Source organism: Botryllus schlosseri, chromosome 1, assembly GCF_051294905.1.
Source record: "Botryllus schlosseri isolate E-star chromosome 1, Bs_hap1, whole genome shotgun sequence".
Lineage (NCBI taxonomy): Eukaryota > Metazoa > Chordata > Ascidiacea > Stolidobranchia > Styelidae > Botryllus > Botryllus schlosseri.
In genome coordinates, this window is record NC_137236.1 from 5,055,563 (window position 1) to 5,081,834 (window position 26,272).

The 26,272-nt window shown below is 38.7% G+C and overlaps 4 protein-coding genes across 14 annotated transcripts in view; 2 read left to right on the plus strand and 2 right to left on the minus strand.

Annotated features, from left to right (window-relative positions):
• Window positions 1-26,272, minus strand: part of LOC145436146 (serine/threonine-protein kinase PLK1-like) — a 992,061-nt gene that overhangs the window by 710,911 nt on the left and 254,878 nt on the right. The gene's annotated exons all lie outside the window — the stretch shown is intronic.
• LOC145440759 (uncharacterized) overlaps window positions 1-26,272 on the plus strand; it is a 151,282-nt gene that overhangs the window by 119,678 nt on the left and 5,332 nt on the right. The gene's annotated exons all lie outside the window — the stretch shown is intronic.
• LOC145443015 (uncharacterized) overlaps window positions 1-26,272 on the minus strand; it is a 290,638-nt gene that overhangs the window by 81,663 nt on the left and 182,703 nt on the right. The gene's annotated exons all lie outside the window — the stretch shown is intronic.
• The window catches only part of LOC145435212 (uncharacterized), a 45,257-nt gene that overhangs the window by 5,816 nt on the left and 13,169 nt on the right, over window positions 1-26,272 (plus strand). For 2 of the 8 annotated variants that reach the window (XM_080312725.1, XM_080312959.1), the window contains exon 2: window positions 301-440. Coding sequence is in view for 2 of the 8 variants with exons in the window: in XM_080312582.1 (XP_080168708.1) it covers window positions 20,428-21,618 (1,191 nt within the window). In the remaining 6 variants the exon portion in view is untranslated. Of the gene's footprint in view, window positions 1-300; window positions 441-1,662; window positions 1,789-2,491; window positions 2,645-3,224; window positions 3,374-5,124; window positions 6,591-8,269; window positions 22,826-23,216; window positions 23,936-26,272 lie in introns of those variants that run through there. The other 6 variants (XM_080312829.1, XM_080312783.1, XM_080312901.1 and 3 more) reach the window with 6 other exon arrangements.

Sequence of the window (26,272 nt, forward strand, 5' to 3'; positions counted from 1 at the left end):
TTTTTGAACGGCTTGCCGAGCAGCAAATTTGGTAAAACGGGTATCAATCGAAAGCTGACTCTGCACTGAGTACGAAACTATTAATTTTATTCCGCTCGTGGCCCTGGAACTCCCGCAAACAGCCTTGAATTTTTCATTGTTATGGAGATTGACATTGGGAGGCAACAATGCTGTCTGGTGAAACGAGAGAGTAGCTCAAGAGAAAAAGAGAATAATTAGAAATAGAATTAGTCAGAGAAAGACGTAGTTAGTTGCTCGCCACCGAACTAGATTGGTGATTTGTACGAGTCTCGATTTCAGGAAATGATCGTCAGAAATAGAAAATGTGTCGAGAGATGAGTCTCCATCGCAGTTCCAATCACGAGCATGTCGTTGGATTTCACGGATTTTTCCAAGACGAGGATTTTGTCGACATCGTTCGCGAGTTGTGCAAAAGAAGGGTAAAAGCATTTTCTTGATACAACTGTAATGTTTCTCAAAGTGTTGCGCAATTGCATCAGCTCTGTAATGTTCATTACTGGCGGACTTTGGACAACTACATACTTCTTGTCTAATCAACCTAAATGGAGCCAAATATTGGTAATCTTGTGAGAGTCTGATTTGTCAATGCGTTTACGGCACGTCCGCAGTTAAATTTTAATGCAATGTCTGGTGTTCCTAAAATGCTACACGAGAACTGTATCGTACGAAACGAGCCAAGCTTCATGTGTAGACATTTGGTATTGGCGTGTATATAAGAATAATCCCAGATGTGATATGAACTGACACCGTATTTTTGTACAAATTCTTTGATGAAATGATTAATTATAATATAGTGGAAAGACTTGTGTAGGGTGTAGCTATCACTGTAATTCTAGTCCAATTTGAAAAAAAAAACGTGTTTAGCTATTATTGTAATTCTAATCTAGTTTCGAACAGCTGAAAATTCTCTAGTTGCACAATTCCGACCACTAGGGGCTTGTCACAATGAATGTGGTATTCGAATCTGAATTGAGTAAATCATATTAATCGAGTCTGGTAGTGAAAACGATTTTTTATAGTACTGAAATGATACCCTTTTTGCCACAAGAGGTGAAATGATTAAAAACAAACTGAGATTAACTGGGAGTGAATTTATCAATGAGAATTATAGTTTCGATACTATTTTCAACTGTTGAAAGCTGTAAACCTCAATTTGCAGTATCACGGCATATGAAGTATGTAGTACAAAGTTATGCACGTTACTAGAAATGATATATCTGTGACGTCGTGATCAATCACAGCATTGACAACATAGTGCAATGAAATAGGCGTGGTCGAAAATAGACAAATTGTCTTTAATAAGATGTAGGACTGGCAGTATATTGTTTGTAGCAGCGTGAACGGTAGTCCACATATTTGAATTTTCTCATCAACCATGCTGGTATGGCACCATAATAAGTAATACTCGAATACTCGACTCGAAGCCTACTACTCGAGTCAATTTCAAATCAGTAAGGTTGTCAAATATCAAAAAGGCAGCATGAAATGAAGTTTTAATTTGGAACGTTCATCTGCGCAAAAAAATTGCTGTCGGATTTTACTGGCCCGCTAGCTCAAAAAGGGTGGGAACTGCTGATTTAGATGTTGCAGCAAATGCTTTTAGTTTTTTCATCCTGTCAATCCTTTAATATATATTGCCAGTCGCTGATGGGAGTTTACAAAAGATGGCGCCCCATCACAGAACCAGAGACTCTTTCTTTCATGTAGCAGATTGTGCTTGGAGCCGTTTATCTTCATCACTGTAAGATCAGTCACAGAGATATTATGGTAATATTGCTTGCATTTGACTAGGTCAGAGGTCATCAGTAGCGAAGTACTTTTACATTGTCATGGTCAGACTTGGACAACTAAATATTCATAGCGGAGTTATCTAATAAAACTAATTGGAGCGAATGTCTGAAATCTAATTCTATTATAATTTGATAAGAGTTTCTATACTCTCAATTCTAATCTAATTTCTGGTTTTCCTGAAATTGCTACAGGAGAACTATGTAGCGCGAAAGGAGACAAACTTACTGTACAAACATTTGTCATCCTCGTGCCCATGAGAATGAATTCTGATTTGATATGAACTGAACTTGATTCCATGTCGCAAGGTTTCACGAAATCAGTTGTTATAAAAACTGTGTAGCTTGTATTTTAATTCTAATCTAATATGGAAAAGTAGCTATCATTCTAATGCTGATCTGATTTGGAAATAACTGTGTAGATATCATCATAATTATGTTCGAATATGGAAATTAACTCTGTAACTGTAATGCTGATTCTAGACTGATTTAAAAAAGCTGAAAATTTTATAGTTGTATAAGTCTGCGAATCTGCTTATCCTGATACTTGAATCTTTTTCTATCCAAATACAATTCCTGATTGGTATTCTAGTTTGAATTCACAAATCCCGATAGACAAACAATGTTATGAAAATGTTAGTTACTATCTGTGATTTTTTTCATATCTGTGATCTTCTCATTAGAATGTTAGAAAACGGCTCCTGTAAAGGAAGTGCGGGCGATCAAGTATTTCAACGGCTCCATTCCTCAGAAACTGCCCATAACCTGATTGCCAATGGCGCCTAGAATTTCGGAAAGCCAACTACAGCAAAGGCGTCTTCTCCTGAGTTTCAACAGTGAGTTTTTTCGTAAGTCTTGACAAAATCGAGTTCCTGATTTATTAGATTCTGAATGGAGTATTATGTTACGAGTCGCGTGCTCGAGTCTCATCATAACTAGAGCCCGACACGACAGATATCTTATTTTTGAGCCAATACCAATATGTAGCACCTTCACCGATAACCTCGATATAATCGACTTCTATTGAAATAATATGGAAACTAGCTTAAGACATATTTCCAGGCCTTCATAGTATTTATTTGAACCACTGTGCGGGCGTTGCTATACTTGGACATGAAATAAACTAGAAAGAATGCATCTGAACGCGTGTAAGCAGAGTCAGTCAGTAGCAATAGTACCTTTACTTTTACAGAGTACTCGATAAGGTTTTGCCTCGCGGCTTCACCATTATTAGTAGTGACGACTCGGAGACGGCTGCAAGAACATCACACAACGGAAAACCGATATCATGATTCATGACAAACAAAGACACATGTTTTCTTGTTGATCGCCAACTAAAATATTTTTACATACACAACTAGAACTAGAATTACTCACTTTTTAAGATCCGCAACTAAATCTAGTATCTAATTTCAGGCATTGCTTGTGAACAAGCATGAGGAAGACAAATATGTCAAAAGATCGGTCTCCATCGAATTTTGAATCACAAGTACATCGTTGGATTTCACGGATTGTTCCAAGACAAGCATTTTGTCGACGTCGTTCTTGAGTAGTGCAGAAGAAGGGTAAAAGTATTTCCTCATTATAGACTTGATGTACCTCTAACTGCGACGATCAAAAATGCATTAGATCTGTCATGCTCATTACCAGCAGACTTGGATAACCAGATCACTATTTTTCTATAATGTATTGGGCTAAATATGGCAAAGTACTTGTCATGTAATTCCAATCTAATTAGTCAACTAATTCTTTATATATAGTGTGAAACAAGTCAAGATTGGTGAACTATTCTCATGCTTATGATAATCAAGTCCGAATTGACATGAACTGAACTTGATTTCTTTTCCCAACTAGGTAAATAAATTCTAATCTACTTTTAATAATGTGATCATTTCCTAGTGACACAACTATGATGACTTGTGCTAGGCACAGTGATTCGATGATTCAAATCTGAATCGAGTATCAATTCTGATCATTTGAGTCGAGTAGTCGGAAATGATTGTTTCGAGTGCTGAAAATATACGCTCCATGCCTCAAAATTGAAAAATTATACTTACTATGAGCTGAATTGAACCACTGGGAATTATATTTCTCACTGTGAAAATCTGTGAACATTGATTGGTCGTATCGCAGTATACGAAACATGTAGTACAAAGCTATGCACGTTGCTGAAACGCACATGTAGCTGTGAAGTCGTGACATGTAGGCTAAGATAGATGATTTTGGCCTGAATACCAAATCAACTTCATGAGGCCCACACAACTATATTGCCCCTTAAAATCTCGGCAACAAGGGACGCAGTTTTGAAGCAAACAACTAGTAGTTGGGTTGTGTTTTGTGCGTGTAATGCAACATTGAACTGGGACTTCATAAAAGTAGGTTACATATGTCTTGAAGATAGCGTTTTGCAAAATCGAGTACCTGAGTGATTTGGTTATTACTCGAGACGAATATCCGAGTATCTCTCATGACGTCATAACATTATGAATGATTATGTAATGTCCAAATATTCACATTTTATATGATCGCCATGCAGGGTTTGTAACCAAGTCACAAGGTCCCGAGTCGCAAGGAAATCTCACTTTTGTAGTTTTGACTTGAGTCCAGTTGAGTCATTTTTAATTCACCAACCAGTCAAGTGCAAGTGAATGAGTAGATGGGCGAGTCCAAGCCCAAGTGTTGTGGCTGGAGTCCGAGTCCAAGTCATCATGTTAACTGTTGAGTGTTGAGCTCAAACTGATTCAAACCAATTTTCAACTCTGCTCGAATGATATAGAATTGCACACATTCATAACACCGTATTCCCCCTCAGACCTAACAGTTTCTGACAGACCAATTACCAATCTTGTGGTGATTTTAATATTCTTTGAAGTTATAATGAGCTGTCTGTCTTGGCCATCCTAGTCATATGTCTTGGTTTGAGTCATGCACAATGACTCGAGTACAAGTCGTGTCAATACATAAGTTGACTCGAGTCGTGTCACTAGAAAATTAGGACTCGTTTTGAGTGATGAATCTAGCCATCACAGCCCTGCCACTGTGAATATAATGTCGGTACTACATCTCATTATAAAGATAATTTAGTCATTTTCGACCATACCTATTTCACTGTACTTTGTGACAATGCTGTGGCTTGATCACAATGTAGGCAATACCGCATATCGAGTTTTACAGCCTTCCACAGTGGAAATGCCATTGAAACTATAATTCTCATTGATAAATTATGGTAACTGTTAGGGACAACAAGTGTATATTTTCAGTAAATATACGGATATAGCGACACGATATCAACACTAAAATACCATGATTTTTTCAGCATTTTGTCTATTCACCCATCTCAACGACCTTCCGTGAAGCCAGTTGTCTCCAGCTACTTTGTGAAAGCCTACATACCTCAAAAACTACCGACCATCTGCTTGCCTATCACAAATGTCAACGCGAGACAATCTTAACCGGTGAGATTTTTACGCATCAAGTTAACAATTAGATCTTGACCAAAACCAACCAACGCGAAAAACAATTTATTTTATCGTTTATAAATTTTCACATGTTCATGGGAAGCATTGGTTTCATGGGGATCACTTCTCGATGTGTGGAGAATAACGAAGAAGTGCCCCCTTTTTAGCTCGCTACTGGACTACGAGCGGTGGCACTGCCACACATGCTGTGCATTACGCTTGAAACACAGGGTAACGTATCACGATTTCATTGCAGTACTTCACATCAAGAATTACTTCGCATATGATGGGTGGGCTGCTGTGATGAAGGCATTCCAAAGTAAATGTAGTCAGAAGGACTGGTACTGTGGAGTATGTCACCTTCAACTTACAGAGAGCAATTCAATTCGTTGTGACTCCTGTCTCTACCGGGATCATCTCCTATGTGCTGGACTAAACACTTCCCCGAAACAAAACAAATGGTCCTGTGGCCGCTGCAAAAAATAATAGATGCCTCTGTTAGAAAAATAGGTAGCGGCAACTTTGAAATTGAAAGTACTTTATTGTTAGTTTTCATGATTGATGTTCCCAGTGAGAACACGCTATCAATGCTCAAATATCTTGGAAGCAGCAAATTGTATGCACAGCATTTACTGTCACTTGCAATATGGAACGTACGGAAATGCCAGCATGCATACCAGATTAACACCCAATGATCATATATACATTGAAAGTTATACACAAATATTTTTCGAACAGTTTGTCGTATGTGTTCGATGACTTTTTCATACCTGCTTGTGCTTAAGTTGTTCACTCCCTTAATACAAGACCCTCGTCGAAGGGAAATATCTACTTGGGCCCATTTAATAGCTACCTAACCAAGAGATCTATCAACTGACCTATCATTTTGAATGGGTTACCATCTGTGAATTGCTGTATGGCAAATACCTCATTACCTCTTGTCGCCATAATAACACTCTTGCCATACCTGATTACCTCTGATAGTCCTATTAACACTCTTGACCTACCTGATTGCCTCTGATAGTCGTATTAACACTGTTGCCCTACTTCGCCCAGACATTGCTTTATTCATTCATTTGCTATCATTTAATTTTTCTTCATCTTTTCAACTACAATTCGTTACAGACGGATGATACAGACACAATGTAGGCATATACTTGTACCATGCGAGTTTTATCAGACCACTTGACTTCCAAGGCTGTATCGATCTCTCCTATCAGACACCAAATACTGTGCATGCACATATTTTCTGTATGATCATTGCTGCTGTCCATTTGTTCTGTATTTCTGTTCGTATGAAAATAAAGACGCACAGTCTCTCTCAGTTGGTATTCCAATCAATACTGCGCAGCAACATCAAGTATGAGTACTCGTAGTACAGCAGAGGTGACAATTCCGTCTTAGCTGTACAAGTTCACGTACAATTGGTTAGGTCAACGATGCTTGCATGAGTTCAGAAGTAGGTGGATGCAGCAAGAATCTCGGCGAATCGTTCGTATTCTGACTGCATCCGGTTATTTAACCATAGCACTTTGGAACTCTTCGTATGGCGCAAACATTCCCTCGGAGCTCCAATTATGAGCATACAAATCAGTATCCTACTTGTTCTTACTTCATTAAGCGTAGGTGAAGATCTCTTGTAAAGGTAAAGGTGGGCGTCAAGTTCTGGTACTTTCACGACAGCAATTTGCAATTATTAGTATGGCGTAAACTTCCCCTCGGAGCTATAATTATGAGCATACAAATCACTGATCAAATTAGTAAGAGTAACCATTCAAATCAGTAACCAGAAATGCGAATAAATAATGTACAAAACCGAAACCTGTCAAAAACGCATACGGTCTCCATAGTAACGGGCCTACGTCACACGGTGCCGGACGAATAGCCTGAGAAAATTATTCGTCCGGTAACGGACGAGTAGCCACCGCCTTTTTTATTTCATCGATCATACAAAAGCTAATGTTAATAACCATGCAAGATGTGGAATGATAGATTTATTAATCTCCGAAACTGATATTAGATCAGTGGTTTTCAACCTTTGCTAACATGACGAACTCTTGCGCTAATCAGCAAGCCTTCTATGGCCGAAAATTATTGCCCAGTAAGAGTATCATAGAATACCAAAATCTACCTCATTATACGCCTGACACATCACTGTAAAATATTGTTCCTCAAATCAACAGTGCATCAAAAGAACGACACTCTATGATTGTCTCACGAAAAAAAATATTAGAAAGAATATTTCCTGCCAGGCAGTTCTGCTTCCTACTTTTTTGCCGCCGTACGACCCTAAGGTGTCGCTATGACTCCATAAGGTCTGCAGAGATGAGCATGGATTAGGATTAGGTTTACCTTAGTTATCTATAGACAAACTTTATTTAGATCACTTAATGATGTACTTATGGTTACTAATAGAGGTCGACCGATTATCGGCTTGGCCGATTATCGGCGCCGATATTTGGAACTTTCTCGAATATCGGTATCGGCCAATCTAGGCCGATATCGCGACCGATATTTTATATCTAACTACAATCTACCTTTTCTGAACTGATCTGCAATTCTGTATCATGTTTTGATTTTCGGGTTATCCCAAATTTCAACGAATGTTCACAATTAAGCAATAAGTCTTTTCGATTTCAGTTTTCTCGTTTGTTGTTCACCTTTCTGTGGCATGAACAAGTGCCACCTTGCCTAATATATAATATTTTTGGCGAAATAGTTCTCTGCTCCTTCCATATTAATATCGGCCTATGATATCGGTTATCGGATTTTGTGAGCGTCGAAATATCGGTATCGGTATCGGCCTGTAAAAATCAATATCGGTCGACCTCTAGTTACTAAGTTATCGTGAATCAAGTGAATCGTTTGTTGTGAAAGAAAATTTTCGAATCCCTCCATTGCATAAATTAGATTTTTTTCTGAATTTCCAGCTGGAATCGGATCAGGATTGGACATGGACTTGAATTTGAAAAAGTTATGGAGTTATGGATTAGAATTTGGATTTGCATTTGAAGGTTCGGATTTGGATTGGATTAGGACATAGAAATTTCAAATCCGCTCATCTCTGAAGGTCTGCCCAATGATTGGGTATGCGAGACCTCAGGACTCAGGTGTTCTGCTTTTCATATTCACTGCTCAGTGCTCAGTTTAGTTTAGTTGTTAGTTGTAGGTCGAATTTTCAAGTAGTTCTAATTCTAGTTCGTGATTTTGAATAGTTTATAGTTATGGTTAGGGAAAATTAGCTGCCGATAAACTGAAACTTGAATCAGAAGTCAGAAGTAGAAAACGTATTGTCATCTAACGTAAATTGTGATGCCAGTGTTTTATTGGGTGATGTTCTTCCAACTAATAACAATTACAAGCTCAGAATCATCACTAGTAACGGTTGAGCAGCTAAGGGGTGGTTTTCGATGGTCAAAACCCATCCCATTTCAAACTTGCACTGATGTTCATTGTTCATGCAGAAAGCCGATTCTAATAAGATAAATATGAAGTCGATTCGAGATTGAATCTATACTTGTGATTCATAGTTGCGAAGGCAGTTAGTTCTAGTCTTTTCTAGCGTGTCTAAAAGTGAGTAATTCGAGTTTTGTTTACTCAATTTGAAAATTCAGTAGTTTGTACAAGTATGACTGAGAACGGTGCTTTTTCCATGCATATGTCTATCTTGAAAAGGGCCTGCAATAGAGTTTGGATAAATATATATCTTCGAAAAGGTTATCTGACATTCTGCAGCACTTGTTCGGTACGCCTTTACACATTGGAAGGTGATCCCCATGATCACCACCAATCGGCGTTCCCAAAAACTCCATGACTATAGTACGTGAATGAAAGATCTGACACTGTCACATTTTTGTTTTGGCGGGTACGGAAATGATGTATTGTTTGTGCACATTCAAACGGGACATTGTATTTCACTAGCCAAATTCAACTCAATTGTCATTCGATTAAGAGAGATATCCAACACATGAAAATAGGGAACAATTGAATATCGCCCAAAAACCATAAATGTTGACATGCTCAATTGCTCGTGGGGAACATTGATTGTTGGTAATCATGGGGAATATTTCCCAGTGTGCGGACTCCGGAGTATACCAAAGAAGGTATTGCAGCATGTGCATAAGTTTGCTAATGTTAACAATCTTCAAACTGATTATCGTCGTATAAAGCTTGCATCCCTGGAAGTGTTGATGTTTGTCTGATGTTTTTGGTTAATGTCACATTATGATTTGTGAGAGCAGCTTGGTTCCTATGTTCATATTTTCACTGTTGAAAATGCCACTAGTGCCGATGGGCACAATGATTACATTACTGTACTCGAATTTAGTATTATTGCAATAATTCAAGTTGAGTAGTGAGAGATGATTTTTTCATGTACGGTACTGTAATCTTACACTCCTTGATACCATACTAAGAGTTATATTATTGCGGCCATACATCGGTGATCGAATTTGTTGGAAGTAAAGCAATCAGCTATTATGAGCTGAATAATTTTGACGCTGTTGTTTATGCACAGTTGATTTTGCGCACCAGTATGCTATAGTAATGCATCAGTTGTGCAATGTGATGGATTTTGGTTTTCGTAATAAGGCGAAAATTTGTAGTTTGCTGAAGGCCTGCAGATTATCGTATGGACTTACCTAGTTATCGTAGCTAAGAAACGCCAAGAACTACTGCTAAAAGGGTTATAGATTTCAGAATGCCTTGCCTTTTGATTTGATAAGTGGGTGGTGGAAGTTTTTAATATTGACCGAGGAGGTATGGCTTAAAAAGTTGAAGAACTACTGCTCTAGAAGATATCTAGTCGGGATACTGCCAACGTTCCTACTCGTATTACAGTGTTACAGCTTTGTAAAGTAGACAGACTTTTTGAAAATTTTTGACAATCTTGTTTTCAAATTTTACTGGCTAGTAGATGAAAATGCCAAGTTTGTTGAACGAAAACTAATATGGTAGAAAATTATTGATTTTTAACAACAATCAAAAATTTCATTGACATTGTATCGGCTCCCACATGGAATGGTTAGGTTGTCTACAAAAATATTCATCAACTCCAACCCATAGAAGTAGCCGGGTACGAAATGTTGGATAATGAAAAATAATACTATTTCCGATAGGACATTTCATCGTTAAAACTTGATTGAACGGGTTCATGAGCCTGTAGCATTGCACAGTTGCAGTCTTGCAGAGTTAACTAGGCCTTGTGAAACCCAAATCGATATTTGGGTCCTGTGATTCTAATTTTTTTCTAAGCTCCAAAGATGATCTGAAAAGCGATACCATAGTAATTGCTAGGGCTGGGTAGTGTCCTAGTGGGCACCAGGTTTTAATGAATTGATTGGGGCAATAAGGGATGGTTTTTTCTGAGTTTCGAAATCATAATATGATCCTCGCCGCTAAGATGTAACTTGTGTAATGAGAATTTGAGTTTCGATGCTATTTTCTTCTGTGAAAGGATTGAAAACACGAATTGTTACAGTCAAAAGTTCAATGAAATGGTTGTGGTCTAAAAACACCAAGCTATCTTTATTGTGATATAAAACTGGCATTATACACTTCGTGATCGTGTAAATGGTACATATCTGAACTTAACACATCTTTCGTATTGTTATGTCGTCACAATGAAGGATACTCCAATCCCCAACTTGACTCGAAGCCTAATACTCGATTTATATCTACTGATTACACATGGGGAACTCATGCGGGGACCACGTTAAAAGGTCTAAAATTGGAATTAAAATTGTTGGAACCATATTGAATGGTTCCGGGAATTCAAAAGGTCATTTACTTAACATTTCGTAACTATATTCATAAATATGGTAAGATGCCATGCAAAATTCTTCCATCTTGTTTTGATTGCAGAAATTCAAAATGAAATGAGGTCTATAAAAAGGGAACCAATTTGAAAGCTAGGATTTATCAGGCAGTGTCCACTCTTGTGTGCAGTGTGTTCTAAAATCTTCAAGTTTAGTCCTGTCGTCAATTGTAGCCAGTGTTGGGGTCAATTCACCACCTTTTCTATCCACGACAATATGACCATCACCAATAAGTGTTTCCGGTGAACATGTTAAAATTTATCGTGTTCGTAATGGGTTTAGGGCAGACTTGGACAACTAGAACTTTCAGCTTTTTTAAAGTTAGCTAGCTAGCTACACATATTTTAAATTTCCGAATTTGATTAGACTTAGACTTACTGATACTGAATTTGTGAAAACTTGGCAGTTGAATCAATTTAATCTCATATCAAATCAGAGTTCATTTCCTTACTTATGAGAATGTGTGTATAGAAATCATGGCTCGTTTCACACGGTATAGTTCTCCTCTAGCATTTTCAATAAAATCAGACGTCAGATAAGAAATAAAATGAGATCATATACACATTTCACAGATTAGATTACAATCTGTATTTGAACCAGTGTTGGGATAAAGTCTCTACCTTCGAGTCATGTCAGGTCAATCGATTTTTGAAGGTGACTCGAGTCAAATCAAGTCACGAGTCAATTCACGATGCCAGTCAAATTGAATTTTCGAAGTATGAGTGATGATGAAAAGTCATTACAGTTTGCTGACTGTGGGAAATCCAGATTAATTGACCAAAATGACCATTTATCTTGAATCTTATAACGAATATAAAGTTAACTATACATGCAAAAAGGCGTTGTATCACTCACCAACACGCAGAACTGCTAAATAATACGTGCGTAACTGAATAGCTAGCTACATGCTATACAGTCTGTTATTATCTGCCAAAATGGTGGATCGAATACGAAGCCCCGGGATGTTGAAACAAATTGCTATGGCACAATACACAACTCAGCTACATGTCCGTGAGAATTTGAAAGCATAAACTATATTCACTCGATTTAAATTATACGAGAAAGTTAGTAAAGGTGAGCACTGCATAATGTAAGCACTTGATCCGTCTAACAAACAGAGATGAGTCCCTATTAGATCGGTGGTTCTCAATCTTTTTGTCTTCGCGTATCCATTTTCAGATCGCAACCGACCCACGTGGACCCCTCATGCATATGCATCTTTGGTGCCTTTCCTGTCGGCAAATCAGTTCAATTAGCTTGAAATTAATTTCAACTCGGAGCCTTCAAGGCGAGACGGTGGCATTTACGGATTTCATAAGAAATCTCCAAAGATCAACGACAGGACTGAGCATGGTGACCCTGATCTTGAGAATTGTCTGAAATTAGCTCGTGTGTAGAAAAATGCTCAATAAGTAGAGTTGTGCATAAATAATATCCTGAATGATGAATATCATGTGACATCAACGACTATTATTGGTATTGTAATTATTCATGTTTCATAGAACTCCGTTGCGTTCAGCTGCTTGTCTGCATCTTCACCATTTAGGACATGCTCGTAAAACGTCAAGCATACTAGCATTAGACATGCATTCATTTCGGTAAGTGAGGCTTAAGTCGCAAGTAGGGCTGGGCAAAATCGCGTACCTGATTGATTCGATTCTGAATCGCGTAATATGCTTCGAGTCGAGTAATCGAGTATCACCAACTATGACGTCATAACAGGATACAATACGTCAAAGTTAAAATCTGTACCATTTATGCCACCACAGAGGATATTGTTTGTTTGTTTTGGGGTATTCATGGTGTTTGTCGACTACTATGGTCATTTACACCAGGCCGATATTCTTCTTATTTTCCGTAGCTGCCGACTTATAGCACGGCTCACCACAGAGGATATAATGCCTGTTATCCATCCCATAAATCAGGGCCAGGCAACATATGGCCCGCGGGCTGGATCCGGCCCGAAACTTCATTTAGTCCGGCCCGCAGGCAGCTTCCCGTCTCACATGATAATGTGGCCAGCTTCCGATCGATCTGTCGAGATTCTCCACTACTTGCTTAGGCCTACTGCGTCAAATTTTAATGACTATGTTAATATATTCGTGTGTGCGCAGACTGCGCACTCCTCAGCGTGCGAGAGTGGAGGTTACGGGTAAGCTCGTCGAGGGGAGACGACTTGCATTGTCACCATTTATTATGTACTTAACCCAAATGGTGTTTGTCGATTGCAGTGGTCATTTACACCAGGCCGATATTTCTTATTTTTGATTCCGTAAACGCCAATTGGTAGCACAGCAAAAGTCCAGGCTTTTGTGGGACATCACTTAATAGTTATGCCGATGAGTTGAGTTGACGAGGAGGAGCCTAGATAAACCTCCAACACGTGGGTAGCAATTTTAGAGTGGGACTCGAACCTCAACACATTGGGTTTTGTAGCTTTGGATTACACCACTGTTCTATCTCGCCACCTACTCAACCCTAATGGACTGATATATTGGTAAATTTGGGGTACCGGGCTTATCGAACAATTTAAAATATTTAATTAAGGATTGCACCTTGTATTGATTGATCAGAGAGAGAAGCAGACATGGCGGTGCATGTATATCAGTGGTTCTCAAGCTTTGGGGCGTGAAAACATCTGAAGGGGGCGCGAAGTCACAGTTAACTGGAAAATTTTCCGCGCTTCGCGTGATTTACCTCCTGCTCATGGTGTTTACTGTACGTATCTATTTTCTGAATTTCATATTTGAGAATTCTCTCAGCAATAGCCATAACCTTTAATGTCACCAAACTATACGTTGGGATGGCTAGCATTCTGATTCACCTCTTTAATATTTGTGATATCACGACAGGGGGGCATGGAATTTTTCACTATCAAAAAGGGGCGCGTCTTCAAAAAAGTTTGAGAACCACATGGCAATGCTGTTCTCAAATCCACATTCTCTTCGACATTATCGGCGAGAAATTGCTTTGAAATAACATTGCTTCGTTGTAATAATATCATTAAATACGGTTTATTCCATGTATAATGTATATGTGAATAAAGTTGCAAATAATGTATCGTTTCAGCATTCCGGCCTGCCAAGTACCGTGATTTTCCATGTATAATGCGCAAAATTTACACGATTTTTTTGCTCTAAAATCGGGGGGGTGCGTATTATACATGGGAACAACACGCTTGAAAAAAATCTCCCTCGATAAAAAACTTGAAATCACACCTTTCTTCATGTTTGTTTCCAATCGCGCATCACTTTCAACCATTGCGGGTAGTAATTCGTATTATAGAGTGTGACGCGCTGCCAATTAAGGGAAGCGCATTGCTAATTGACGAGAGCCGTGTGCACAATCACACGATCTCCTGCTGAGTTGGTTTGCCGTTTGTACGCGAGCGAAATGAGGTCAGTAATAGACACTCGCACGCGGCAATTCTCGCCAACTAATCGCGTCAACGACAGGCCCGAACAATCGCATATACAAGAGGCCATGTGCGCAAGACAGAGATGCCACTGAGATATTTTGGAAAAACCCAGATTTGGACGTTAAAAAACCCCAGAAAAACCCAGATCCTCTATTTCACTCAAATTTCTATGATATAGCTGTAAAACAGTGACTGAGAGTCATCAATCACAGTTATACGGACATAAAAGAAGTTTTAGCCCTTGATATTGAAATCCCTACGGTTCATTTCCATACTATAATATGCATGTTGCTCAGTTAAATGAGCAAATCCATCGAGATATGATGTTTTTCTCTCGACACATTGCTAACAGGCATTCGGTATGGGGGGTCAATACGTAGTGTATTATATATTCGTAATGTCAGTAACAATGCTAATCCCCATCTATCGTGAGGATGATTGTAGGGTAGTTCTAGTGACTGTGAGCTGACCAGATAGATTGAAAATAGCTTTCGATTCATTAAACCTGGGACAAATACTTTTATCTTGGATGTTTAGTCGAAAAACAAACTGATAAATCATGAAATTAAGAGTACATTTGCGTTTAACAAACCCCTCTCACTCTGAATAACTTGCCCGGTTGCCCAAAATGTCTCTCTTTGAGTGTCCCTGTTGAAAGTGAATATACTGTGATGTCAACATGGTAAACTAGTTAGATCAACAATTGGTCTTTCCATGTGCGTAAATTGCATACTTTACAGCAGTTACATACTATTTACTGACACACAACGAATTTGTTGCAGCGCTACCGGTAGCATTCAAGTCCTAAATCAGAATTGCCCTGTGAACATGACTTTCTGTGATCTAGTAGTCAGTATTCAATGAAGCTCTATCGCATCACGCCAAGACCTCTCATTTTAATAGTAAATGGGTCTCTTTGGACTCTGCCGTTTCAATCACAGTGGAATCGTCGACATTAGAAGATCTTACTAATCCAATCATCCATTTTGCGCCGTAAAATTGACCTGACAAACATGATGTTGAAAAAAACCAGATTTCAAGCACAAAAACCCAGAAACCCAGATGGTGCTCGCAAAACCCAGATCTGGGTGGAAAAATCCAGGAGTGGCATCTCTGGCGCAAGATATAATCGCTTGCGTAATCAGTCGCATCTCCAACAGACCTGTTGCGCATGACATAACCGTTAGCCTAGGCGCAATCGCATCTGTAATAGGCATCATGCTCAAGATGTCGGTTCGTTGGCCTAAACTAACTTGCCGCCGGCCTCGCAGGCTTTGGCTGCCATCTACTATGTTCGTCGTCTTTAGAGGATGTTTCTGAGTTGGTTGAACGAATACACAGAGGGGGTCAGCAACGAAGTACTATTTTACCTGAGTACTAGCGTCATTATGAGTTTAGGCTACTTCCACTTCTACTTGACACTTTTTAGGTAGTACTGTTTGGTCAGTTCGGGGATTTTGTCAACTAGAAAGTAGCTTTGGCGCATGATTGCATCCCCTTCAAGCGTGAGGTTGTCATAACAACTGGGCAAAATAGCCCCAGTAAAACGGTAACTAAATTGATTTTTGAAAATTGCACATATTTGTGGTGTCATCACCCTTTTGCGTTGATCAAGAAGATGCAACATGAAATGTTTACAGTTGTCACGTGGCATTAATTTCTAAAACTAAGGGACCCAACCAAATCTACTTCATGTACCGAATTTCTTGACTACTTTTCAGGAATTAATTTCTACTTCCACTTGAAGTACTTTGGACATGTCCTGGAAGTAATTATTGCTACTTGTACTGGAGTATAAATTGAGGCATTACTTGTACTCGGTTCCCAACAATGACCACGTTGACCACCTCTGGGTATAGGATGACCGATCTTGTCACTGCGTTTGAGCTGCTCTAAGAGTTATTTGATAGTTACTTCCCTTAGTTCGCTAAATAGCGCACATATGTGACATCAACTATTTGTCAAAATCGCGTGTGATTTGCCAAATCCACTTCAATCGCAGTTGTGAAGTAGTGCCAATAAGATCGGCATTGTATAAGGCAACAATAAAGTGCACTGCTTTGCTTAGTCTTGATGGCAGGTTCTCCCAAAATATACTTCCGATGTGTTCAGCGGTTTTATAGCAGCACGCCAGCACCCAAACCAGCAGACAGTACATCCTGATCCTTGCGGGTCCCGGCTGCTTCAGTCATATCTTCCATCCAAAATCAGGCTCCACAACAGACAAATAGTTCTGCTTGAACTAACAAATACTCTTACCAGAATATAAACCAATCGCTTTACTTCAAAGGCATAAATTTAAGTACATATGATCAGTGTTGAGTACCGTAATACGACTACGTTACCGATGGATTTCTGTGTAATTCTGACGATATCATTCTAAATGCTTTGTACAGGATTGACATCTAGCATAGGTGAATCTCTGATGACTTCCACAATAAATTTCCGAAACGTTTACAACCAGAAATCAACAGTACACTATGCGATATTTCGCACTGAAGCAGGTGCGCGAGAAAGTAGCTTGCTAACCAATTTGTGGTTGCTATGCGTATCTAGTCACGTGATCGAAGTCCTGCAAAAGGCCTATTAATAGCACTTCCCGACTCGTTGACAAGCATATCATACGTTCAAGTTTGTTAACACGAAGATATTGCATAATCATCATTTATGCATGATCGTAACCCTCTTGAATTGATGCTATATTAACCAGGGTTGTAACCAAGTCACATGGTTCCGAGTCACGAGTCAATCTTACTTCTGTGGTTTTGACTCACGTCGAGTCGAGTCATTTTCAATTCATCACCGAGTCAAGCCCGAGTCCAAGTCACCGTTTTGAGGGTCAAGTCAAGTGTTATGACTCGAGTCCGAGTCCAAGTCACAGTATTGAAGTCATGTTCAACTTAAGTTTTCAATCCTGCTTGAGTGATATCAAATTCCTTGCTTGCCAAACATGCTTATTTTGTCCCCATCATAGCCTTGGTTCATGTTTATTTAGGCAGATAACGGACAGTTCCTGGCCTCATTTACCGATGCTACAGATATACGAGACGAGCCGCCAATACGATAACTTTACTAATCTGTCTTGTCAGTCTGATACATCACAAATACAAGCATTCAGTTTTTATTACGAGCACATCGACGACTGCTCACAATATTACCTCTTCATCACTGGATGATTTTGTACAATGCATTGCTACTATGTACCATTGTCTTTTGTTGTTTCCGACGGCATATCTGATATGAAGGAAAGGAAAGGACGTAGTTTATTTTTGTCCTTGATGTTTTTGCTGCATAAAGACCGACTCATGATTCACATACACGCGATCTGTGCATAAATAGGGTTGTCCATAATTTGGAAAATCTTACAAATCCTCGGTTGTAATGTCTTATTCGATAGATTATTGATAAAAAACGACACTGAGCCTGAAAGAAGCTCACAGAAAGGCCGTTAAGATTTCGTGCAAAGCGTTTGAAAGTAGCTGCCGAAGAATGGGCGTGCCACCGACCATAGAACGGCGAGAAGACCAGTAATCAAGAAACCACGGCTCTTGATTGGATAATCGGCTATGCTTCAATGACCACGTCAGCAGCAGCTTGCTGATTAGGAGAACAAGGAGTCTGCTACTGGCGGCGATTCTGAAAGCGCGTTGTATGTAGGTTGACAGATAAAGATTTAGGATTGATTAAGGGTATGTTGAGGTATAAAAATACATGATGAACAAACAACAGCTGCTTCACAAAAATGTCCAAAGCATGACTGCTTTATTGTGAAAGAAACCGCCGTAGCCTATATGCCCTGTTTTCAACGAGGGGAAGCATAGGCGCTTATGCAAGTGGCGACGGATTCCTAGTTTCAGAAATAATATATCATTATTGAATACAAAGATAAAGCTTAACAATGACACTATAGTTTGTGTGATCTCATTGGGCTCAGGTTGTAGTACATAGTTGAAGTTTTGAAAGCTCTAAGGGTCGGCTGAATCAGCGGGTTATGCTTGGCACTTGTCAGATGCTTGATCGAAGAACTCTAATATATGCTTTGAGAATCGATACTATGATGTTGGCAAGGGATATGAAACAGATGCTACGGTGTGACATATGATATATGAGATTTTCAAATTTTCCTGTACATCATATTCTTCTAAGCGGTTTTCTAGACCGCTGAAAATACCTAGAGTTGTTCTACTTTCGCCTTTTCGACCACCCAGTTTGATTTGTGCCAGACAAATTGAAATTATACGATATATACAGTCTACATCTAAAATTGGAATTAATAATTATTTATTAAATATTTAATATTGTCTGTAAACAACAACACGATAGGAATAATTCAATCTGGGCGATCAAAATGTACCAAAATACTATTTTAAATCTTTGCAATTGGAATTGGGTCAGTTAAATTCAAATCAGTCGATAAATAAATTATATAGTCTGTATCTACAAAAGAAAGCCTATCCTCCATGCAGTGAAAACTGGAAACTTTTTGCGCGGGAGGTTTTTGTTCAAACAGTCTTAACTTTTGTGAGTTTTGAAATCAGGACACAAAAGCTCATCATTTGTGACTACAGGACACACAAAATTTAGAAATTTTTGTCTAGTCATAACCCTAGTGCATATGCTGCTGGACAAGGAAGTGCAGATATAGCCTTTACAGCTTTCTAAGTCATGCACCACCCCTCAATGCTATCCCAGTAATGCATGAACGCCAAGCAAGGAAGCCATGGATACCAGTGTTACTAATCAGGTCTTTGGTCTGACCCGGCCGGGAATCGAACCCACGACCTACCGATCAAGAAGCAGGACGCTTAAATATTACGCTATCTTTCCGGTCTCGTCTATCAGACGAGTGCAACGAAAGCAGTGGTGACAAATAGCGATGTCTACAGAATTCGTCACATGCGTTGATCTAACCATTGTGATTCACAAATATCTTCACCTTCAAGTCATATAAAATAAGCCGAGTCAATGACTTGAGTCGAGTCATGCGTAATGACTCGAGTACAAGTCGAGTCAATCCAAATATTGACTCGAGTCGAGTCATTTTCCCATTTCAAGAAAATGACTCGAGTCAAGTCGAGTCACAAAAAAATCATGACTCGAGTCTGACTCGAGTCATTACAATCCTGATATTAACCCTAATTATCAATTCCGTCAGATCATGACGTCATTCCTTTGTGACGTCATCGAACTCGCATACCTAAGGAAAATTAGCGTTCGGCGCCTATGTCGCCAGAGGGTAATGCCACTCAGATTTTGGTAGTGGTCATAAACGTTGAAGAACTAGTGGTCTCCAAAAGATTGTCAAAGACATTCCTCTGTAGGCTAGTGCTATCGGAGCTGGTGTTTACTGCGACCAATGCCATGGCGCCTACTCCGAACCAGATATCCGTCCCTAATCGCCTGGCCTAACCGGGCTTACAGTGTATCACTTGTTCCAGAATTGTTTTGAATCTTTTATTCAGTCATACCGGTGAATTGTTGAAGGCATAGTAGATTAACAGTTTCGTGTCTTGTAGCTGAAATCTATCGAACGATCAAGTTGAAACCTGAACGTCCCAAATGTTCAATTGCAGCCAATATCTGAAAGGGAATCGGGAATGAAATTGTGATCTACAAAATATGTGCGAAAACATGTATGAGGAACTACTCGTCTGACTTGTGAGATTGCAGATCATCACAATGCCCAATAATACCACTAAACTGGTAATATTAGATGATCAATTTGATATTCTTGGATATTGTTATTTATCACACTGCTCTGTTTTTGCTAATTCTTTCTGTATTTCAGATTGGGTTGCTATAATATAAGAATTATAATACTGTGTAATAGCTCATTTCATGCTGTCATTGAATACTCGTTTTCAAGCAGAGAGCGGTTGATGTGTCATGCTTGAAGAAGTAAAGTAATATACAGATAATCCAGAAGAATGACAAGGATGATGTGCTGGATCTGTGGAAAGAGCTTCCATCGTAAGAATGGATATAAAGCTCACTTTCTATTCCACCTTATAGATAGAAATACCGAATGTGAGATCTGCGGAAAAATCTTTGCTGCAATCACTTTATTGAAAAAACATTTGATATCCCACAACTTTTCGAAAAATCATGAACGCAAGGGCATTGGCAAAGAGTATAATCCGATCGATCACTTGAAAAGACATGCGGATAAACGTACTGCTCACCTTGGAGTCAGAAGCCACGACTGTGAGATCTGTGGAAAGTCGTTTGTGCGGGTTGACGCCCTGAAAACGCATGGAAATATACATACTGGAGTCAAAAACTATGAGTGTCGGATCTGCGGAAAAGCGTTTTTTCGGCTCAGTAACTTGAAAACACATGAGAATATACATACTGGAGTCAAAAACTATGAGTGTCATATCTGCGGAAAAGTGTTTACCCAGCTTGTTGACTTAAAACGACATGAAAATACGCATACTGGGGTCAAAAACTATGAGTGTGAGATCTGCGGAAAAGTGTTTATTCTTCTCAGTAACTTGAAAACCCATGAGAATATACATACTGGAGTCAAAAACTATGCATGTCAGATTTGCGGAAAAGCGTTTAACCAGCTTGGTGAATTGAAAACACATGGAATTACACATACCGCGGTAAAAAACTATGCATGTCAGCTATGTGGAAAAGTTTTTGCCAGGCTTGGTGATATAAAAAGACATGGAAATACACATACTGGAGTCAAAAACTATGCATGTCAGATTTGCGGAAAAGCGTTTACCCTGCCTGGTAACTTGAAAAGACATGGAAATACACATACTGGAGTCCAAAACTATGAGTGTCAGATCTGTAGTAAAGCGTTTAGTCAGCTCAGTAACTTGAAAACCCATGTGCATACACATTCCGGAGTCAAAAACTATGCATGTCAGGTCTGCGGAAAAGCGTTTACCCGACTTGTTAACTTGAAAGAGCATGGAAATACACATACTGGAGTCCGAAACTATGAGTGTCAGATCTGTGGTAAAGCGTTTAGTCAGCTCAGTAACTTGAAAACCCACGTGAATACACATTCCGGAGTCAAAAATTATGCATGTCAGACGTGCGGAAAAGCGTTTAACCGGCTTGGTAGCTTGAAAAGACATAGAAATACACATGCAGTAGAGTAGCGGAACTTGTATCTTTTTATTCTCGCGATGATGATCTCGAATATGAAGCAGTAATATTGACAGGAACACCTTATACTAAAATATGCTGTTATTTAGAGTGGACGTCCATTCAATCTGCTATCATATCAATACAATTTAATATTGGGTTCAAATCTGTACGAGTACTCAACACATACCGTGTGTCTTTGAATCACCTTTCTGGCTAAATGATTTCTGTGCCGGGTGTGTAGAAATGGTGGTGTGGTGGTGGTGAACTTGTATCTTCATGTTGCAACGCCTCTGGCCCATGTACATTTATCACTGCCACAATAAAATTTCTGTATACGTTGTTTTTCTTGCCTAATATTTTTCAGTTTTAAAATGTCTCTCCTAGTTTCATATTTTAATTACAGCATAGGATCAGTGCCTGAAAATTTGTTTCTCACTGCCTGAATCAGTTTCAATGAACACCTACTTGTGATAATTTGCGCTGGGTCTATTGTTCAGAGAAGTTTGAAGGTTATGTTCAAGTCTTTGTATCACAGTACTAATACTATAGTTTATGTCACCTAAATTTTAAGCTTCGTGTGCATTATCCTGCGTCATATTCTCTGGTAATTAGCAGTCTGTGCATATCGTTTTCAATTTCGTTTCAAATTGTAATGTTGTGGCCATTTTGTAAATATGTGTTTCTTGCCATCAATTTCATGCAATTTTTCGACATTTTCACTTCCTCGTGAGATTTCTATTCGTTCATATTTAATCATGGAGCTGCAATAAGAAGCTCCTTGTCGTCTGATATGATGTTCTGTCAGCTTTTTGCTAGTAGTATCTCCTAATTCCAGCAGTATGCAGCATCCTTACAAATACGACGTGAAGTGGATCCCCTTATGATTTGTGACACCGGTGATTAGCATATCATTGATCGCAATCCTTTGTGATGATGTGATTATTAACAGTCAGCCGCAGCACATATTATATTTATTCTGTTTCGCTTTGAAATATATTGAATATCTGATCAATTCTGTGTGTATTTCTGTTATACACTCGCTGCATCTTGTCAACAATATCGTTCCTACATGAGATTTTGTTTCGTTCAGATTATTTGTAATTCATAGACAGTACTACAACACTGCACAACAGTGCTCCTTGACTTGTTTTGTTTGATGAAACCTTGAAGCTGATATGACGAACTCATGAACCCTGTTTACTAAAGAGGCAAACTGAGGTAAATTGTGATATGAATAATCAGTGATAGGGCGATTTTTTTCGACCTGTCGAAATTTGTCAAAATTGTTCACAAAGTCGAAAAATTTTTGACGTATGCAGTTCGTTTGTATCATAGATTTTGCACTGTTGGTGAACTTATCATTTGATATTTTACAACTTGTAGCCTACTTTATAGGCCTTCCGTTGTAAACGGCCAATTGTTTGCTCATTGTGAATTATTAACGGTCAAATAAAACAAATAGGTAAACATGGTGTTATGATCAAGGTACCGCAATATCCTAACTGAAGAAAGACTTCTTGGGCATTGCATCATTCTTATATTAAGGAGCGCATCATTCTTATATTAAGGAGCACATGATGAAAAATTGTTATGTAGACTACATTTTCAGAATGAAGCAACACGGTGTGTCACCAACAGTGTACGCAGCCAACAACTGCTGCTGTTGAACGTTCTTTCTCCATTCTTAGCAAGCGTCTTAGTAAGGAAATGCACTTTCTACCCAAAGATGTAGGAAAGTATCTCTCGTTTTATTTTAGTTGTATACTACAAATTTTAATTATTTCTACCATAATACGTATTGTAACCACTGGAATTTTTCATAGGGCCAGACTTCGTTAAAATATTAGTTTTGTCATGTCAAAATTTGCCTGTTTCCAAGCCAAAAACGTTTTTTTCATGCCAAACTACTTCGTTAGGACAGCCAGTTCAAACTAGAAATGAAAATAAGTGGTACAGTTTTAACATTACATGGAAATACACCTAGTTTGCATACGCTAGGTCAAAATTTGGTCACAATTCAGTTTTGTTAGGTCGAAAAAAGTCAAAATTTTTATTTTTTGGGTCAACATTTTCTTTTTTCAGGTCAAAGAAAAATCGCCCTAATCATTAGGCATATCAATTGAACTACCCAAAGCTACCGATATTACAGACACTGCTGGCGAGAGATTGATTATAGCTGCGGGCTGTACGGAAAATCACTTTTGGTCTGTGGTTTCACCTCTGTGCCACCAGACCAGATATTTATGGTTTAATTCGTGACGGTTGCTTCTCCAAGAACTCAGCAGCTGTAGAGCAAAACTAATGTCACTCCCTAGCCAACGTGATTGGGTAAGGAATAATATTACGCATAAAACTTGTAATGAATAATTGTACTGGCAACAGAGCACTAATCTTCTGTGGCAATCCGACACTATGGGGGCACATATTGGCTCAAAATCGTCATTCCCTGTTACTTTGATCCTATGCAAATTGCGAGCTACATAGAATGCCCTTTCGGAAGAAGTGTACAGAGCACTATGAAACATTGCGCCATAGTAGAACTGTGATAGTTTTTGGCTGTCTGTCAATTGCATCACCTTAACCAGTGGCTCTCAACTGCAAATTTCCAGGCCTGTGCCAGTCTGCTTTAACTTTTCAGTCGGCGGAACAAATATATATTTGATGTATTCGTAATCGCAAAATGTAAGAGGTGGGAGTCTTGTTCATAAATTATAGAACAAGAACACAGCCTTCATTTTTATCCGTCATCGCAGTGCTGCAATCGATGCAGCGATCTGTTTGAAAGTACCCAGAAACACGTTTATTAAGAAAAAAACATCACTTCATGTTCAGGCGTGCTTGGAACGAGATGTTTGATTATGGCTTAGGGTCAAAATTGGCTCCGTACATACTATTGCTTAAAAAAATGGCCAAAATGTCGATTTCAGATTGCATAGCTTTTGCTGGTCGGAATCGACCAAAATTTGGTATGTAACGTTGTTAGGCGACCTGACAATGTCATCACTCTGCGAGTGAAGTGTAAAAAACGTTACAGCCATTCTGTAACAGCAGTTACGAGGGGATTGTTCAACCACCAATGTCTCATTGTTATTGAACGAATAAAATCCAGTAGATGAGATTTTGAGTCAGTCGGCAGTTTTGTCAACTTGTAAAGATCATACAGACAGCTTGTTATTTCTAGAAACAACGTGTTTTCGAACTTGATCCTTTATATCTAAAAATAGCCCTTCTATGCCTTGCGAAATTGTGTTTTGTGCAGGGTTGTAATGACTCGAGTCACGATTTTGTGACGACTCGACTTGACCCAGTCATGTTTTCAAAATACGGAAATGATTCGACTCGACATTGAGTCAATTTGTGCATTGACTCGAGTCATTGCGCATGACTCGAACCAAGTCATTAAACTCGACGCCAAAGACCGACATTTCATTGTTATTCAGAACAATAGTAAAGTAACCACACTATATTAGGATTACGTTTATTGGTCCTGGTACTTGAAAATGCGACCAGACACTGCTAAAGGTTGAGGAAATAAGGATATTGTACGTGTAATATTGTTTAAAGGGCAGAATGATTTTGTTGTTTCTGTCTATTTTTTTAAACATGCTATATAATACCACATTTGAATACAATGTAAATACAAATATCATGCAACTAGAGCTACAACTCGATCGATACTCACAACAAGAACTAGAACTACTCACTTTATGAAATGTGCAACTACAACTACAACTACTCAAAATAACAGTAATCAGTCGACCATCAACTAATTCTATTAAAATTTGTACATGTCCAAATTTCAGGCACTTCTTAAGAATGAGCAATGAGCATGTTAAATACAAAATGTGTCAAGAGATCATTCTCCATTGCAGTTTGAATCACAAGCACGTTTGATTTAAAGGATTTTTGTCGACATCGTTCTCGAGTTGTGCAAAAGACGGACAAGCGTATTTCCTCATTACAACTGTAATGTATATCTAACTGTAGTGATCGCAATTACATCAGATTTGTAACGTTCATTAGCGAGCCCACTTGGACAACTAGATAATCCCAGTTGCCTAATTAAGACTTATTATAGCCAAATTCCGGTAATCTAATAATATTCTAATTTGAGAAATACTGTCATTTTAATTCTAATATAATTTATGGGTTAACTGAAAATGCTGCAGGAGAACTGTATAGTGCGAAAAGAGTCGATTTTGGTGTACAGAGACTTATCATTCTCTTGCTATGAAAATGAACTGTTATTTGGTATGAAGTGATTTGGTTTTTATTGCATTTGTTTTACGAATTAAATGATTCTAATCTAATTTCGATAACTTGTGTAGCTATAACTTTAATTGTAATCAAGTTTAAAAAATTTCTCGTTACCCAACTCTGATCACTAGATCGCGACCGATATCGTATTTTTAAGCCAAAACCGATAAGTAGCACCCTGGCCGTTAACCACAATCGGCCGATATTGAAATGAAATGGCAAGTAGCTTAACACATATTTCCAAACCTTCAGAGTATTTAGTTGGCCAACGTTACATTTGAACAACTGTAAGCATGGTCAGTCAGTAGCAATAACACTTCTACTTTTACAGAGTACTCGTAAGGTTTTGCCCCGCGGTTTCACCATTATTAGTAGTGATCACTCTGAGACATCTGCAAGAACATCACA